The sequence below is a fragment of the Haliotis rubra genome, unplaced genomic scaffold (assembly GCF_003918875.1).
Source record: "Haliotis rubra isolate DU_JTF1 unplaced genomic scaffold, ASM391887v1 Scf2134, whole genome shotgun sequence".
Classification (NCBI taxonomy): domain Eukaryota; kingdom Metazoa; phylum Mollusca; class Gastropoda; order Lepetellida; family Haliotidae; genus Haliotis; species Haliotis rubra.
In genome coordinates, this window is record NW_025766153.1 from 21,850 (window position 1) to 40,602 (window position 18,753).

Genomic DNA, 18,753 nt, shown 5'->3' on the forward strand with positions numbered 1-18,753 from the left:
CATAGCCTTTCAGTCCTCGCTGACGGTCATTATTAGCCATCGTGTCAACAAATCGTGATAAACCATCTACCACCTAAATCCTAAAGTGTTAAAAGATTTAAAGATTACAATTTTCAAAATAGACAATAAATAGAGAAAACAACTGCACATCTGAAAGCCCTAATATGTTTGGTCCAGCATTTGTAAACGTGGTGTCGTTCTTCAAGAAATATAGCTATAGATAAGAACTCTACTTACTGGCTAAATCTCCAACCCCAATGTCCCCCGTACTCGACGCTACCAACGTTAGAACCCCCCACCTCTATGTTGAGACAGTGGTTTATTGAATATTCCCCGATACAACCCTCACCGCACCGATGTTCACCGTACCATTGCACGATCTGGCGTTGATGTTCTGCGTGAAACCAGGCCTACAGGAGCATCTGAACTTGTCGTCTGGCAGATCCTCGCACACCTGCTCACAGCCGCCATTCTTGTCTCTGCAGCTCGCAATGGCTGGAACACAAGCCGGATTCTAAACAAAGCTAAATCTGAAGGTTTTGCCTCCTGAAGACATGTCCTCAGAATGAACCCGGTGTACAGGGATACACATCAGGGAATTTCTACGAATTCCACACTACCTGCTGCGCTTGTCAGACAGTTCATGATTTTCTTCATTTGTTCGACAGTTTGGAGTTTTCTTTCAGTATAAATGTATGCATGCGTACGCACGCGTGTGTGTGTATAAACAGAGGCATTTTAGCATTCTGTTGAAACGTTACATTTATTGTATAAGTGCAAATTTTAAGTTTTCCCTTTATTGTACCTGGTTTCAGTTACCTTGACTGAAGATAACATTAGCTAGACTTACATGGAATATCTAATTTCCCATTTGGGAATTTTAATGACATTCGCTGCTTATTGAATATAGGCCTCTAAGCAGGACTATAACAATCACTGCGTGATGTGGTGGTATACCATCGCAAGGAGTGCACTCGATTCGTTCTTGTGATGTGTGTTGTCATCAATGAATGCTAAAAGGTATTTAGACATGCAATAATTATGATTATTTTGGCCATAAAAAGTATCTTTTTAGGAACATTAGCATTGTTTCAATCAGGTCGGTTCCTGACATCTACCGATCGGATTAAAGCTATTCAAATTCATGGTCTAATATTTAGCGAAATAGTTGTGATTTTCGCATTGCATGAAGAATACGATTTCATTATATGTAAGATTACAGCAGCAGATGTTATAGTCAATAACTTCAAGGCTACCCGCATCTACACCAGCAGACGTTACAATCAGATCAAGGCTACTCACGCCTACACCAGCAGAAGTTACAACCATATCAAGGCTACTCACGTGTACACCAGCAGAAGTTACAACCATGTCAAGGCTACTCACGTCTACACCAGCAGAAGTTACAACCATGTCAAGGCTACTCACGTCTACACCAGCAGACGTTACAACCAGGTCAAGGCTACTCACGTCTACACCAGCAGAAGTTACAACCATGTCAAGGCTACTCACGTCTACACCAGCAGACGTTACAACCAGGTCAAGGCTACTCACGTGTACACCAGCAGACGTTACAACCATGTCAAGGCTACTCACGTCTACACCAGCAGACGTTACAACCAGGTCAAGGCTACTCACGTCTACACCAGCAGAAGTTACAACCATGTCAAGGCTACTCACGTCTACACCAGCAGACGTTACAACCATGTCAAGGCTACTCACGTCTACACCAGCAGAAGTTACAACCAGGTCAAGGCTAGTCACGTGTACTGCAGTAGACGTTATATATATATGGGTATTTATATAGCGCTATAGTCCATCTCACATGCCTGCTCAAAGCAATTCTTTGTTTTTCCCATTGGATGTCATTGGATGTCAATCTCAGCGGCACATCATATTATCAATCTCAACTCCCACTAGGCGCACCGAGTTAATGTGACTTTCCCATCCTTTCGAGTTACCCATTCACAGCTGGGTGGACTGGGACACATAGTCACAGTACTTTGTCCAAGTTTACTGCACGTTGCTGTACCCGCAACTAGATGTTTGCACGTATTCATGTGGCCACCATCTGGTCATTTACCAACGGATTCGTGGGTTCTTTTAAGTGAACAGGGTTGTGTACTGTACACTAGGGGTTGTGACAACACTGAAAGAGTCTGCATACAAAGTTGAATCAAAGGTTTCTACGCCCAGTCAAAGGTGGGCTCGATCCCGGCACCTCCACGCTCGCTGGATCACTAGCCTGGCGCCTTAGCCAGCTCGCCCACCACGCCATATTACAACCAGGTCAAGGCTACTCACGTCAACAACAGTTGACGTTACAATCAGGTCAAGGCTACTCACATCGACAGCAGCAGACGTTACAACCGTGTCAAGGCTGCTCACATCGACAGCAACAGACGTTACAAGCATGTCAAGGCTACTCACATCGACAGCAGCAGACGTTACAACCGTGTCAAGGCTACTCACATCGACAGCAGCAGACGTTACAACCATGTCAAGGCTACTCACGTCTGCAACAGTTGACGTTACAATCAGGTCAAGTTTACTCACGTGTACTGCAGCAGACGTAACAACCAGATCAAGGCTAATCACGTCTACACCAGTTGACGTTACAATCAGATCAAGGCTACTCACATCGACAGCAGCAGACGTTACAACCATGTCAAGGCTACTCACGTCTACAGCAGTTGACGTTACAACCAGATCAAGGCTAATCACGTCTACAGCAGCAGACGTTACAACCATGTCAAGGCTAATCACGTCTACAGCAGTTGACGTTACAACCAGATCAAGGCTAATCACGTCTACAGCAGCAGATGTTGCAATCAGGTCAAGGATACTCACGTCTGCAGGAGAACCCGTCGTCTGCTAGAACAAGGGCAGCGGGACAGTGGCAGTAGAAGGACCCTAGAGTGTTATATTACAACCAGGTCAAGGCTACTCACGTCTACAACAGTTGACGTTACAATCAGGTCAAGGCTACTCACATCGACAGCAGCAGACGTTACAACCGTGTCAAGGCTACTCACATCGACAGCAACAGACGTTACAAGCATGTCAAGGCTACTCACATCGACAGCAGCAGACGTTACAACCTTGTCAAGGCTACTCACATCGACAGCAGCAGACGTTACAACCATGTCAAGGCTACTCACGTCTACACCAGTTGACGTTATAACCAGGTCAAGGATACTCATATCGACACCAGCAGACGTTACAACCATGTCAAGGCTACTCACGTCTGCAACAGTTGACGTTACAATCTGGTCAAGTTTACTCACGTGTACTGCAGCAGACGTAACAACCAGATCAAGGCTAATCACGTCTACACCAGTTGACGTTACAATCAGATCAAGGCTACTCACATCGACAGCAGCAGGCGTTACAACCATGTCAAGGCTTATCACGTCTACAGCAGTTGACGTTACAACCAGATCAAGGCTAATCACGTCTACAGCAGCAGACGTTACAACCATGTCAAGGCTAATCACGTCTACAGCAGTTGACGTTACAACCAGATCAAGGCTAATCACGTCTACAGCAGCAGATGTTGCAATCAGGTCAAGGATACTCACGTCTGCAGGAGAACCCGTCGTCTGCTAGAACAAGGGCAGCGGGACAGTGGCAGTAGAAGGACCCTAGAGTGTTGTTACAGAACCCGTGACAGCCGCCGTGGTCGGTCATACACTCGTTCACGTCTGTAACATAACGAATATCATCCGTAACTGTTGACATCCGTTGCTGTAGAATGAAACGCTCGTAAAATATCGATTGTCGTAGCCGGCCTGATGTAAGCGGTACTCATCAGCATTTAGTATTACCTCCCTTATCATAGGCGGATCCAGAAGGGGGGTGCAGGGGTGGGCACCCCCCTTTTGTTCTGAAATTTTATTTGATGACCATTGAAACTCGGGTGAAAATGAAAAGTGCACCCTCCCTTTACTCAATAGTATACACCCCCCCTTTCTAAAAATGCTGTATCCGCCCCTGCTTATGGTGTTAACAAACCTACCTTGATCGTATGTACCTATGCAATAGCGGCTCGAGGTAAATCCGTGGCATTTTATGAACTGAATTGCGTATTATCTTTTGACCGAGTGCCGAAAACATGGACTTCATGCCGACTCCCGGCTGTTAACTCTTGATTCATCTTGGGTAGTTATTTACTGATTTCATAATTTATTTTTGTTTCGACCGAATTCTTTATTAACCTTTGCGTATTAATCTTGAATCATCTTACTCGCTGACTCATGAACTACTAAAAATGTTAAAATCTGAAAATCTAGCGTCTTGTTGCGCGGATCTACAATCGGTTCATCCGTTTTCAGGTCTCCATTCTCGAGTATCTTAATTGCAATATCTCAAATATGTTGTCCTATCACTGCCATAACTTTTACTGGAAAGTATCTTGTATTAGCAACTCTGCATAATACCATGAATGAATTTTGGTAGGATAGCACCTTATGTCGGATGTACCTCACAGCGTCGTTAGAATGGATATTTAATATGCTGGATTATCGAGGGTCAAATCTGATGACGTGCAGTCTCACCGACACATCTCTTGTTGTCAACGTGCAGCCTGTATCCCCCGTTGCAGCTGCAGTAGTATGTCCCCACCACGTTGTTGCAGGTGTGTTCACACCCGGCGTTCCCGTACTGGCATTCATCTACATCTGTAACACCGAGATGCATCACTGAACTATCTACAGGCTATAGTGAATTCATATAGCACCATGGCAATGTTATCTATGTCTGGTGTCCTTGCCAATTGCAGTCCATGTGGGTCTATGTTGAAGTGACAGTTCACCGTACCTGTGCTCAGCTGGGTTTCACAATAGTGATAACGTCTCACACCTACACCACTTCACTGCACCACGGACTCCACTCCCACATCCACCAGACCATGCCCTCCAAAACAGGTTTTCACCCAATTCACTGACGATACAATGGTCATTATTTGTGGATAACACAATATAAAGAATTTTTTAATCCAGGCTGAGATTGGTTTGGCCAATGTTATAAACGACCTGCATTCTGCTTCCTGCTTCCCCTAACAAGCAGATACGCTGTGACAGAACTTGAGCTCTGTTCAATCTATGTTAACGTCAAATTTCACTCCCTCACTCACTCACTCGCTCAGTCACTTTGCCCTGTTCATTTTGGTCTTCACTTTACCCGTCTTACCTTCACAGGTTCTCCCATCCCTGCCAAGTCGGTAACCATAGTTACAGCCACACCGGAAGCTGCCGGGGATGTTTTGACATCTATGGTCGCAGCTGCCGTTGTTAACCTTGCACTCGTTGACATCTGAAGCACCCAGAATCATTAAACAGTCGTGGGCTACCCGGGGTATATTCAGCGAGCAGTGCCACAACACAACCCTACCGGATCGTGACTCAAGTCGCCGTGTGCAGCACTCAGTGCCCCGAAGTCAGCTATTTCCCAGTAACATCATGTCGGCATGATACAGTTCCGGATCAGACAACCCCAGATGTGGTTTTATAACCAACGTGACATACAGGTCCCGACACTCAACCAACCAAGTATAACCAAATAGGTGAGCGAGTGAGTTCAGTTTTACGTCGCTTTTAACAATATTCCAACACAATCACGGTGGGGGACACCAGAAATGGGCTTCACACATTGGACTCATGTGAGGAATCGAACCCGTGCCTTCGGCTTCACGAGCGGACGCTTTAACCAATAGGCTACCCCACCACCCCATAACCAAATAGTACCATCCGACCCACTGAGCACATACACAGTAGAATGAATGGACCAACTCAAGCCGTCCCCATGTAAAATGACGTTTCTAGGGATGTGTACACGTCCACGTCGTGTGACTCACCGTAGCAGATGTAGCCGCTGCCGCTGTAGCCCTTCCAGCACTGACAGAAGTAGGAGCCGATCAGGTTGCCGCAGTGAGCATGCGCATGACACCGGTCCTTGCCGGATATGCACTCGTCAACGTCTAAAACAGATAACAACAGACTGCAGTTTATAAGGTCACGACGTATTGCGATGCATATACACTTCATCACAATGTCAAAGAACACTTTCAGTTCATCAGAAATTTCGGATTACGATCCTCAGTGTTGCTGGCCCTACCTTGACGAACATGCCGAAATTAACGTCCCCAGAACACCTTGATAATCATCCTACAATTATATCCCAGACCTTACCATGACTAGTTTCCTCAGTAACCTTCAGAAGGCATTTGCTTTCATGTGTGGCAAATTGTCTTGAACCTTTGAAGGTAGAAATGGCAATATATCTATGGACACGTTAGGTGACAAATGCCCGCGTCGACAAGACTAATCAATACAACAGGGCTGAAACCATGACATAATATTGCAAGATACTGATAATATTTGACGTACCTGTACAACAGTGTTAAGGTTAAGATCTTCAATACCTATAAAACAGTTCCTTGGTCATGACATCCAAGGTGAGGTGAGGTGAAATTGGGTTTAACGTCGTGCTTGAGAATATTTCGCTCATATGACGACGTGCATGCGTGTGTATGTGTATGTGCGGCTGCCTGTACTAGCCCAGACTTAAGCTGGTTTTATAGTGCTAGTCCACTGAGATACCATGCCGCAGTGAAGCACGAATACCCCACTCAAACACAGTATACTGACTCCGAGCCGACCAGTCCTTGTTGTACCCATTAATGCCGAGCGCCAGTCAGGGACCAACAAGTACCATATTTTAACGTCTTCTGGTATGACGCGGTCGGGGACATCAAAGACTAACCAGTACAACAGTGCTTTTGCCAAGATCACCAATACGTACAAGACAGTGCCTGGTCCTATACATATTAGACTTACCTACACAACAGTGCTTAGGCCAAGACCTTAAAAGCTTACTAGTATAATAATGCGTTTCTTGACAAAGACCTCCATGATTTACGAATACAATGGTGTTGAAGCCTTACCCAGACACAGAGAGCCATTCTTCCGGTACCCCTGCCGGCACCCACAGTAGTAGTCCCCGAGGGTGTTGTAGCAGATCAGCTCCCCCCTCGCAGGGGCTCAGTGGCGCCCTGCACTCGTTGATGTCTGCATGGAGGTTGGTCATCATTAACAGGGACAACACTAGAACTCCTAAACCACAGTACCGATAGTTCTGACAATTTACAGGAACTATTTCTAAATTTTCGCTAATCACTTTAATCATCTGTCCGGTTTTGCAAAAATAATGCAAAAAGAAATAGTCATTGCAAAATGGACACTGTTTAAATTGACTAAAAAATATTCTGATATTGTATATAAAGAATCATGACACTACAACATTGTTATGCTGAGGCAAATTGGTTCTGAAAATAACAGAGTTCACGGGTCTCGAAAACTACATTGCAATACGTTAGTAGGGGTAAACTGACGTTTACAAAACCACTCATCTATGTAAAGTATCCTTTAGGGCAATAACACATCATTATCGTTACATTTACATTACATATGTATCTATAGTAAGCTAGGTGCCATCTGGTTGCATATCTCTCTTTTTTTTGTTATCTCACGATTAGCGCTGTATGTATCTATAGTAAGCTAGGTGCCATCTGGTTGCACCAAGTTTGAATATTTATTCTTATAGTTAATGTTTCACAGATTAAGTTTGCCTCAGTTCTGATGTCCACAGACATTGAAAACAAGCGAAAAGACTTTGCATAACCTTCCTAAAAGGTTTTGTTTGAGTGGCATTCTAGAAGTTGGTGGTATAGAGATGACACAACTTTATAAATGATCAACTTCTTTATTTAACAATGGCGACGTTTCGGTATAGATTCTTATACTGTTTTCAAGCATATGGGGAATGATAGGGGCACACCAGTTTATATACAAGATACATGTACTTATGATAATGTCATATTCCTAAAATGTGTTCACAAGACTGGTTCCATTAGGGCTGAATTCATGTTGATACATGAAAGACGTAAGTCTTTAGTGATTAATGAATGAACTTTTATTGGCATCGAGATTAGATTTAAGTATTTAACTAATTTTCAGTCATGATGTTGTTGTATATTGTGTCCCAAAATGTAAAGTGTTTTCACAGATAAGTGACTGTATGTTTTGATAACTTGGTGATGATCATTGTTACAGAAATACAGGATTTGAATGTAAACAACAACAACAAAGAGGGTGGGATTTATTTTACCTAGACAGTGTGTGCCGTTGTTGTAGTAACCCCGCCTACAGGAACAGAGGAAGCTGCCCACAGTGTTGTTGCAGACGCCGCCCACAGCACACGGAGATGTTACACATTCGTCCACGTCTTAATAATTCACAACAGAAGTATGATCATTCCGGCAACATCACGACGTTAGGTACGAAAAGCTGGCTTCAGCGTTACACGCATATGCAGAAACCAAGCACTTGGGAAGTTTACATTAAAGTTAGCTTTCCCCAGTGTGTGTTTACCAATGAACTATACAGAACGAAGACCGTTATAACAGATGTATATAACGAAATCAAATATAGCAAAATTCAATTAGACGATAGAAAACTGGAACTGGTAAAACTGAGTAATGAAGTGATGGCATTACCTGCACATCCGTCGCTCGTGTACTGGAATCCCAGGGGGCAGGTACACTGGTATGACCCCAGCAGGTTGTGGCACTGGGACTCCCCGACACAGAGGCCTGTGTCCATACACTCATCTATATCTGGCAACACCAATACATGGACACGTTGACATCTTGCAACACCAACACATGACCACGTTGACATATTTCTACACCAACACATGGCCACGTTGACATATTTCTACACCAACACATGGCCACGTTGACATATTTCTACACCAACACATGGCCACGTTGACATCTTGCAACACCAACACATGACCACGTTGACATATTTCTACACCAACACATGGCCACGTTGACATATTTCTACACCAACACATGGCCACGTTGACATATTTCTACACCAACACATGGCCACGTTGACATCTTGCAACACCAACACATGACCACGTTGACATATTTCTACACCAACACATGACCACGTTGACATATTTCTACACCAACACATGGCCACGTTGACATATTTCTACACCAACACATGGCCATGTTGACATATTTCTACACCAACACATGACCCCGTTGACATATTCCTACACCAACACATGGCCACGTTGACATATTTCTACACCAACACATGACCACGTTGACATATTTCTACATCAACACATGACCACGTTGACATATTTCTACACCAACACATGGCCACGTTGACATCATTCTACACCGACACATGGCCATGTTGACATCTTGCAACACCAACACATGGACACGTTGACATCTTGCAACACCAACACATGGACACGTTGACATCTTGCAACACCAATATATGGACACGTTGACATATTTCTACACCAACACATGGCCACGTTGACATCTTGCAACACCAACACATGGCCACGTTGACATCTTGCAACACCAACACATGACCACGTTGACATATTTCTACATCAACACATGACCACGTTGACACATTTCTACATCAACACATGACCACGTTGACATATTTCCACACCAACACATGGCCACGTTGACATCTTGCAACACCAACACATGGCCACGTTGACATCTTGCAACACCAACACATGGCCACGTTGACATATTTCTACACCAACACATGACCACGTTGACATATTTCTACACCATATTTGTTTGTTTGCTTGAGATAAAGTTAAAACGTCGGCGTTGTTTCAGCTATATGACGGCGGTCTGTAAATACCAGAACACCTGGTGATTGATGTAATGAACAACGATCCACGCTTTCGGTGTACGAGCACCGCTCAATCCTTTAAAACATCTCTTACGACCAGCACAGGTTGCTGGGGACCTACTCTCCTGTAATTCCCAAGGTGACCTGTACACAAAGTGTCGTTATCTGCACAAGTTGTCGTTACATGTACACAAGTTGTCGTTACCTGTACACATGTTGTCATTACCTGTACACAAGTTGTCGCTACCTGTACACAAGTTGTCGATACCTACACACGTTTTCATTACATGTACACAAGCTGTCGTTACCTGTACACATGTTGTCGATACCTACACAAGTTGCCATTACCTATACACAAGTCGTCGTTACCTGTACACAAGTTGTCGTTACCTGTACACATGTTGTCGATACCTACACACGTTTTCATTACCTGTACACAAGTTGTCGTTACCTGTACACATATTGTCACTATCTGTACACAAGTTGCTGTTTACTACACAAGGTGTCGTTACCTGCACATTAGTTGTCGATACCTGTACACATGTTGTCGTTACCTACACAGGTTGGTGTGACCATCACAAGATGTTACCTCTACACAAGCTGTCGTTACCTACACAAGTTGCCATTACCTGTGCACAAGTTGCCGTTACCTGTACACAAGCTGTCGTTACCTACACAAGTTGTCATTATCTGTACACAAGCTGTCGTTACCTACACAAGTTGTTATTATCTGTACACAAGTTGTTACCTGTACACAAGTTGTCATTACCTGTACACAAGCTGTCGTTACCTACACAAGTTGTCATTATCTGTACACAAGCTGTCATTACCTGTACACAAGTTGTTACCTGTACACAAGTTGTCGTTACCTACACAAGTTGCCATTACCTGTGCACAAGTTGTCATTACCTGTACATACGTTGTTACCTGTACACAAGTTGTCATTACCTGTACACAAGCTGTCGTTACTTACACAAATTGTCATTACCTGTACACAAGCTGTCATTACCTGTACACAAGCTGTCGTTACCTACACAAGTTGTCATTACCTGTACACACGTTGTTACCTGTACACAAGTTGTCATTACCTGTACACAAGCTGTAGTTACCTACACAAGTTGTCATTACCTGTACACAAGCTGTCGCTACCTGTAGACATGTTGTATTTACCTGTACACAAGTTGTCGCTACCTGTAGACATGTTGTATTTACCTGTACACAAGTTGTCGTTACCTGTACAAAGGTTGTCGTTACCTACACAAGCTGTCGTTACCTACACAAGTTGTCATTACCTGTACACAAGCTGTCGTTACCTACACAAGTTGTCATTACCTGTACACAAGTTGTCATTACCTGTACACAAGTTGTCATTACCTGTACAGAAGCTGTCGTTACCTACACAAGTTGTCATTATCTGTACACAAGTTGTTATTACCTGTACACAAGCTGTCGTTACCTACACAAGTTGTCATTACATGTACACAAGCTGTCGTTACCTGTACACAAGCTGTCATTACCTACACAAGTTGTCATTACATGTACACAAGTTGTCGTTACCTGTACACAAGTTGTCATTACCTGTACACAAGTTGTCGCTACCTGTAGACATGTTGTATTTACCTGTACACAAGTTGTCGTTACCTGTACAAAAGTTGTCGTTACCTACACAAGTTGTCATTACCTGTACACAAGCTGTCGTTACCTGTACACAAGTTGTCGTTGTTGAGGTAGAAGCCGGGTTCACACGTACAGATAAAGGAGCCCATGGTGTTGACACACTGACCGTACTGACCGCAGTAGCCATCCTCACATTCGTCCACATCTGTGTTTATACAGGACACAATGCACGAAACTCGACGGAAATGCACAATAACTTGATGCAAGATAAAACGTAAATGTATGCCCATGCAATTGGTACAAAACTAGGGCCCCGTTGCACCAAGCTATCTCAGCTTATAGGGAATAGAATCTCCTATACTTTAATATAGCTTACGACAGTCGTGTTGCTAAGATACCTTAGTGCAACGTAGCCACGATGCCCTTGGTACTCAACAGTAGGAGTGAGTGAGTATGGTTTTACGCCGCTTTTAGCAATATTCCAGCAATATCACGGCGGGGGACACCAGAAATGGGATTCACACATTGTGCCCATCTGGGGAATCGAACCCGGGTCTTCGGCGTGACGAGCGGACGCTTTCACCACTAGGCTACCCAACCGCCCCCTTAACAGTAGGAAGTATGGTAATACGCTCGTTTCGTTCCCGACCACACTGAACCTTTCACTGGGGGAACAGGTCAGCTGTAGAGGCATCCCTGGTGGGTGGGTGAGTTCACGCCTAGTTGAACAGTGTTTCAGGAACCACATCACTGTTTCAGCTTAATGGGCCAGGAAAGCTAGTCTTACACGATTACCAGCTGAGAGACAATGCAGATAATAGTTTCAGAAAGACACAGATAACAATTGGGGTGAAAGCGGATCATGCAACTCTGCTTTACGAACTGAGGTTCCTTAGCACAGAGAATTACTCCTACTTTAGAAAATAGAGCTACCTATTCCAAATAATGGGCAAAGAGAACGCCTGAAAATCAGACTGGATAGTACGATAGCCATCATTCAAAGTCACCTATCCCCACTATTACACCCCAAACCCTGGTCCAGTTTTGTTTGCCGCATGTTTGATGTTACGAGTTCAAGTTTTATCCGTTCCGATGTCACTGAAATCGAAATTTAAAACACCAAACCTTTACAAGCTGATACCAGTGCTGTGAGTAAAAATAATTAACAGGAATGGGTCATAGTTGGTAAATGGTAACCCTCGTACCATTGTGGTGGCCTTTAGTATGTTTGTTTGAGTGTTGTTTTACGCCGCGCTCAGCAATATTACAGCTATATGGCGGCGGTCTTTAAATAATCGAGCATGCGCATCGATCTATCGGGAGCAATTGAGTGTGTGAGTGATTGAGTTTAGTTTTACGCCGCTTTTAGCAATATTCCAGCAATATCACGGCGGGGGACACCAGAAATGGGCTTCACACATTGTACCCATGTGGGGAATCGAACCCGGGTTTTCGGCGTGAAGAGCCTACGCTTTAACCACTAGGCTATCCCACCGCCCCGGGAGCATTTGGGATAGCATGACATATGTCAACCAAGTCAGCGAGCCTGATCACCCGATCCCGTCACTTGCCTCTTACGACAAGTATGGGTTGCTGAAGACCAATTCTAACACGGTTCTCACGGGTACCTTTAGTATGATATATACCACACGTGGATTGGGGAAAAACCTCACATAGACCAGCAAAAGAAACCGTGTAATAAATAACTATCTGATGCTAAGAAATATCAATCAATCACTAAAGCTTATAAATGGAACACGACTAATCTGGCACACTCATCTTATCACTCTTACTCTCGCCCACATGCACCTGCAGAGTTCCTACCGGGTACCCACCTCTACACGACGCTCCGTCCAGCATGAGTGAGAAGCCCTGGTAGCAGTCACAAATCTGTGTGTCCGGCCCCGCCCTGTAGCACACCTGGTCACATATGTTACTCTCCTCCACACACTCGTCAAAGAACGGGTTCAGAATGTTGTTTTCATCTGTGAAAAGACGTAGAGACAGTTGATTTGTTTGATGTTTAAAACAAAACACTGAGTAATATTCCAGCTATATGACGACGGCCTGCAAATAATCAAATCTGGACCAGACAAACCCGTGATAGACGAATATACTTTAAAACTGTTGTGTCGAAATCAAAGTTAACTCAGACGTTCAGCTGATCCTAGTGGTTGACACATGCGAAACGTATTACAAACAACAATCAAAAGAGTATGGCGTGTTCAGTCAACAGAGAAATCGACACATCCGACTTAATCATAGCGATGCTCGACTGTGACAGTATCGTGTGCTCTATATTCCTCAACTATCCACTCTCATCATGTTTTTATCCACCTACAATCACATCAACCGTACAAGGTGATACTTGTTGATTCAGCGTGTAGTGCTAGGTATTAAGGTGACAAAGTTTGGAGTCAGCATACCGTATACTGAGTTGGGAGTATCCATGTTGATCTGCCGTGTGGTTACTCAGAGGGCTATCACTATCAAACATACATTTCTGTGGATAAGACCAAGCAGCGTCCCACCCCCACCGCACGCACGCACGCACAGACGCAGGTACGTAAACATTTCTCCTCACGTTCCGCTTCAGTTTTCACTCAAGACTTTCGATCAAACCACATTTCTCCTCACGTTCCGCTTCAGTTTTCACTCAAGACTTTCGATCAAACCAGTATACATATTAATTGTTTTATATGACGACATCGAGAGTATGACGTCATCACGAGTATGACTGGACATAATTGTGTTTTTTCGGTTTGTCCTGAAGGTCGGGGAAAACATGACACCCCACGGAATGACGTACCTTCATTGTGTTGCTGGTCAGGCCAGTAGACGAACGGATTGTTGTGGGGAGGGAGGTTATCCGCCCCTGTCAGTTGGAACAGTGGTCCCGTCGTGCTGCCCTACAAACAAACAAACAAACAAACTAATGTAAATGTGTCTCTTGTCACAGCTTCTGATTCCTTGGTGGATCACGGTCAGGTAGCCATGCAGGGTATTTGCAGAATAGTTTCCATATTTTGATGCATTTGCTGCGAAACTTTTCCACGGTCAGTTGACCAGCATATGGGGTCGTGGACTTAGGACATCTTTAATATATTGCCTCGAACACGTGTGTTATATATGCCAAGCTACAACGACAGATCACGAGTCTACAGTAAAAACGTGGATGTGCATAAACTATAAGAAAGTTACAATCGCAGAGTCTCTTCGTTTCACCGCCGCAATGTAGCTGGAATATTGCTGAGTGCGGCGTAAAACTAAACTCACTCACATATTTCACAACACGGAGCATGTTACCCGACATTCAACTTTTCTAACAGTGGTTCGTCTTCCCAATGTCCTAACATTTACAGACCCATGGAATGTGTCTAGACTGCGGCGTTAAATAATATGCACCCACTTAGTCATGCACCATCAGGGGGTGTCACTCTAGACTGTCCAGTGACGATCTTCAAGGACCAAGGGCGTTGTTCAGTCCACCTCTGTGTTACGTGTACGAAAATAAGCTTCTCAACATGGCGCTTTCGTTAACTCTGACTGTTTACTCGACTGTTTCAGTGAACACATGTCGGTGCCAAACCTGTATTTTGACAGTTCATGATTCCAATACATACGTTACAGAATAGAGCTGTAGCAATAGGATACAGAATAGTTTTCTTCTTAAAGAACATATTCATATACATTTGCAACTTTACTGGCAGGCATATATCAAAGACTTATAATGTCCATATTTTACACACGGTCCCATAATCTTTAGCTGAACTGCACACAACTTTGTTTAAACAAATACTAAGTAAGGCTTCTGGTACACACACAGTTCCCTCAGAGGCCAACAAGGTTTCAAGAAGCAATAAATATTCTGAGCAATCACGTGGACGTCACGTTTGTTAGTGAAAGAAACACGTCAGTTCTAAAGCTCTCCACGCACCTGTTGTACCGCTCTGCATGTGTAAACCATCTACAGCCTTACTTAACTTGCAACTGAAATGCGCAATTGGCTGACATCTCTTTTGAAGTAACTTGAGCCAATAATGGTTTCCTGGGAGACGAAATGGGAATCGTTTCCTGTACAGGGACTGTGTTGAAGCGGGAACACAAGAACACAGTGTATTGTCCTCGGAATAAGGAAACTATACGAGTTCAGTTTTCAGAGCATTTGTATAAATTCTACCAGGACCGATGGGTGGTATTTATCTACTTTGAACGTGCACAATATAACCGGCAATGGTCCAGGGGTCCCTATTCAACAAAACGTTCGTTCATAAGCCTATGATAAACTGTAGAGTTAAGACAAGAAGTAACGTTACGAACGCTTTGTGGTTCGGGACCCTGGTTAGTACCAAAAAAAAGCAAACACATTACTGTGTAAATGCAACAATCATACGCTGGACGTTAAACAACATTCTCCTCACTTCATATTGTGTAATCATGGTTGATACTGTTTTATGTCGCAGTCATCGATATCCAAGCTGTATAGGGCGACCTGGCCCTGACTTCTCGAAACAAACTTAAATCTGAGTTTTTACTCAAATTTGAAAAAATACATTTCCCATAATGAACTAAAATCGATATTAAACTCAAACATAGTAGACAATTTTTGTTTGGTGGATAGATTACTTAAGTTGTTTGGGCTCTTATTTAAAAAAATGCAGTTGAGTTAAAAATTCAGCTGTTTCAAATTGTCCAACTCAGATTGAAATTTGAGTAAAAACTTAAGTTTGTTTCGAGAACTTGGGGCCAGTACATTATCATCCGATGCATTCATACAATTAATAATTATTGGTTTTCAATATTCACGAATACACTTACTGACCAACCGTCGGTTAGCAGTCAGGCATGGTCAGTGTAGCTTGCATAGAGTGTATAGCGTGGGAAAACTCTGAACTTCTGAGTCACCTTCTACTCTGACCACGGGTCATCATATATTCAACCTTTGCAGTGCGCATCATGTCCACTATACACGAGGCTGTGGGGTAGCCTAGTGGTTAAAGCGTTCGCTCGTCACGCCGAAGACACGAGTTCGATTCCCCACATGGGTACAATGTGTGAAGCCCATTTCTGGATATTGCTGGAATATTGCTAAAGGCAGCGTAAAACTATACTCACCAACTCACTCCACTAAGCAGGGTTAGTTTTGATGCCTTGTATCTTGTTAAGCAGAGCACATTCACCGAAAATGACATCAGAGTACATTAAATAGTCACACAATTTCCTTATTGAATAAACCTTAAAAGAATATTTCAACTTACATCTACAACCTCGTCTCCATAATCCGCCTGTGCGTATTGACACGTCCCTAATCCGACAATCAGGAAGAAAAGCCACCACATTGTCAACAAGTGTCTCACAACTCCCCTACACAGAACACAGAACTTCCAGGTCTACAATACACATTGTCAGGCACTGCAAGCACGCGTTGTCCCCCCGACCAGCTGTGGGACTGATGGAGACACAGGCTCTGGTTTCCTTGTAGGTAATTAGCGGGAAGTGATGTAGAGAAACTCGACACTATCTCGGACTGCTTCAGATAAAAACGTCTTTAACTGGAAGAAACAATGTCGTGGGCTGTGGTGGGAACGTGGAGGGGGTGGGGAGTAAGCGGTAACCTGTGGTACTGTTAATTTGATTAATAATTAATTGTTAATTAAATATTATGAATTGTTTACAAATAAATAAATAAATAAATAAATAAATAAATTCGAAAAAACTCTTCCCAAATTCAAAGAAATCTCTGCTAAACAGCGTTGATCATATAATTCCGACTTTTTCCGTGTTTATGAATCAGCGTAATGATACCAAGTCTTCCCAAACTCGCTCCTCAGACAGCTGCAACCATCACAAAAATCTGCAAACGCAATTAAAGTTTTTCAACGGGAAAGAATCACGAGGACACATGGTCCAAGTCATGCCCAATCGACTTGTGAGGAAGCATGTGGCCATAAGAGGTAAGGGATGGTCAAAGAACTGTAAGAACCATGCACGAAGACCAGTGACCGTGACCGAGCCCTAATTCCTCTGACAATATTCAGTCCTATCACCCATGTCAATGAACAGAGCCGGCAGTGGAACTCTCCACCAGAACCATCAGAAGGAGGCAACGGGCTGCTGGTCGATCAGACGCTCCCTCCTCATCACTGACAGACATCCAGGAACGTCTGGCGTGGTTCAGGCTCCGAGAAAACAGCAATTAGAGGACATGGCGAAGGGTTCATAGGTACCAAGGGCCGTTTTGCACATGGAGATCACCAGAAGATGATTCATGCAGCTAAATCCTTTGGTGGTTGCTCAGTTTCGTAATACTGTAAGTTGGATCTCATTACAGTACCTTGGACACTCAATGGTCAAGAACTTGATACCGCTGTCGTACCACATTTTGAAAACCATTCCCTTGCCAGTCGTGCGATAGTCATGAGGACAAGGCTGGACCTTACCGTTATCGAGCCGTCCGCGCCCATTTACAGGGCAACGACATCGAAACATTACCATTGCCCTCAAGAGCATCGATGTGAACCCCATTTCTGTGACTATCTATAGACTATACGCCAAGTTAGAGATCCACTTGTTAAAACTCTGCAGAGATTAACGCAAGCACTTCGTGTGCTGAGAATTCTAAACTTGATTGGCAGTATGAGGAGGACACTGGCAGATGTTATCCTTGGGAGGGGTGGCTCCACTAGGTACTGATGGGGTCACCAGTATTAGTTCTTACAATCAAACAATCATTATTTGAGAACTATTTGGCAATCACGTTGGTTCCGGCATTGTTGGTATGCACGTGTTTGTGTATACCTCTCAGTTTGTAAGTAAATCTTTACCAAATTTCAACACCAGATATCTTGTTGGTTTACCGAGTAAAATATGTGTTACAAATGGTGCTTCTGTTTCCTCTTTGCAAGTCTGAACACTATAAGGACAGAATCACGCACTGACTTAACCCACTCTGAACAACATTCAATAGGTTTTCCTTTTCCTTTGGCACATTTTTGCATAATGATTTATAGATCCCGACTGGTAAACATTTTGCGCAGTTACCGGGGATTATATGAACTCCAGATCGTCAGCAGTATGATGGGTCTTGGCAGTCACCAATAGTGCAATCTACATCATGAGCTTTCTGCAACACTTTACCATAGTTTAACAACTTGGGTGACATATTGTGTTTGTATATCGGAAAATGAAATTGTTGGTGGTTCCTGAAATTTGAAATATTGTGAAACGTTTGGGGGGAAAACCTATTTTTTGTCCAAGAACATTACCCTTTAGCAGCCATTTCCTAGTTTGGCCAAACATTACAAAGAATTATCAAAACTAGACTCACCAACTGAACAATAAGCATTAAGTCAGTTTATTTCAGTGATTTGTATGTTTTCTTTGTGCAGTCCCA

The 18,753-nt window shown here is 43.6% G+C and overlaps 1 protein-coding gene across 1 annotated transcript in view; it reads right to left on the reverse strand.

Moving 5' to 3' along the window:
- The window catches only part of LOC124276818 (multiple epidermal growth factor-like domains protein 6), a 37,164-nt gene that overhangs the window by 9,716 nt on the left and 8,695 nt on the right, over nt 1–18,753 (reverse strand). Inside the window, exons 3-11 of the mRNA XM_046712469.1 lie at nt 14,170–14,269; nt 13,154–13,345; nt 11,425–11,565; nt 8,555–8,674; nt 5,855–5,977; nt 5,191–5,313; nt 4,557–4,679; nt 3,582–3,704; nt 370–495 (exon numbers count right to left, since the gene is read on the reverse strand). Coding sequence (XP_046568425.1) covers nt 370–495; nt 3,582–3,704; nt 4,557–4,679; nt 5,191–5,313; nt 5,855–5,977; nt 8,555–8,674; nt 11,425–11,565; nt 13,154–13,345; nt 14,170–14,269 — 1,171 coding nt within the window. The remainder of the gene's footprint in view (nt 1–369; nt 496–3,581; nt 3,705–4,556; nt 4,680–5,190; nt 5,314–5,854; nt 5,978–8,554; nt 8,675–11,424; nt 11,566–13,153; nt 13,346–14,169; nt 14,270–18,753) is intronic.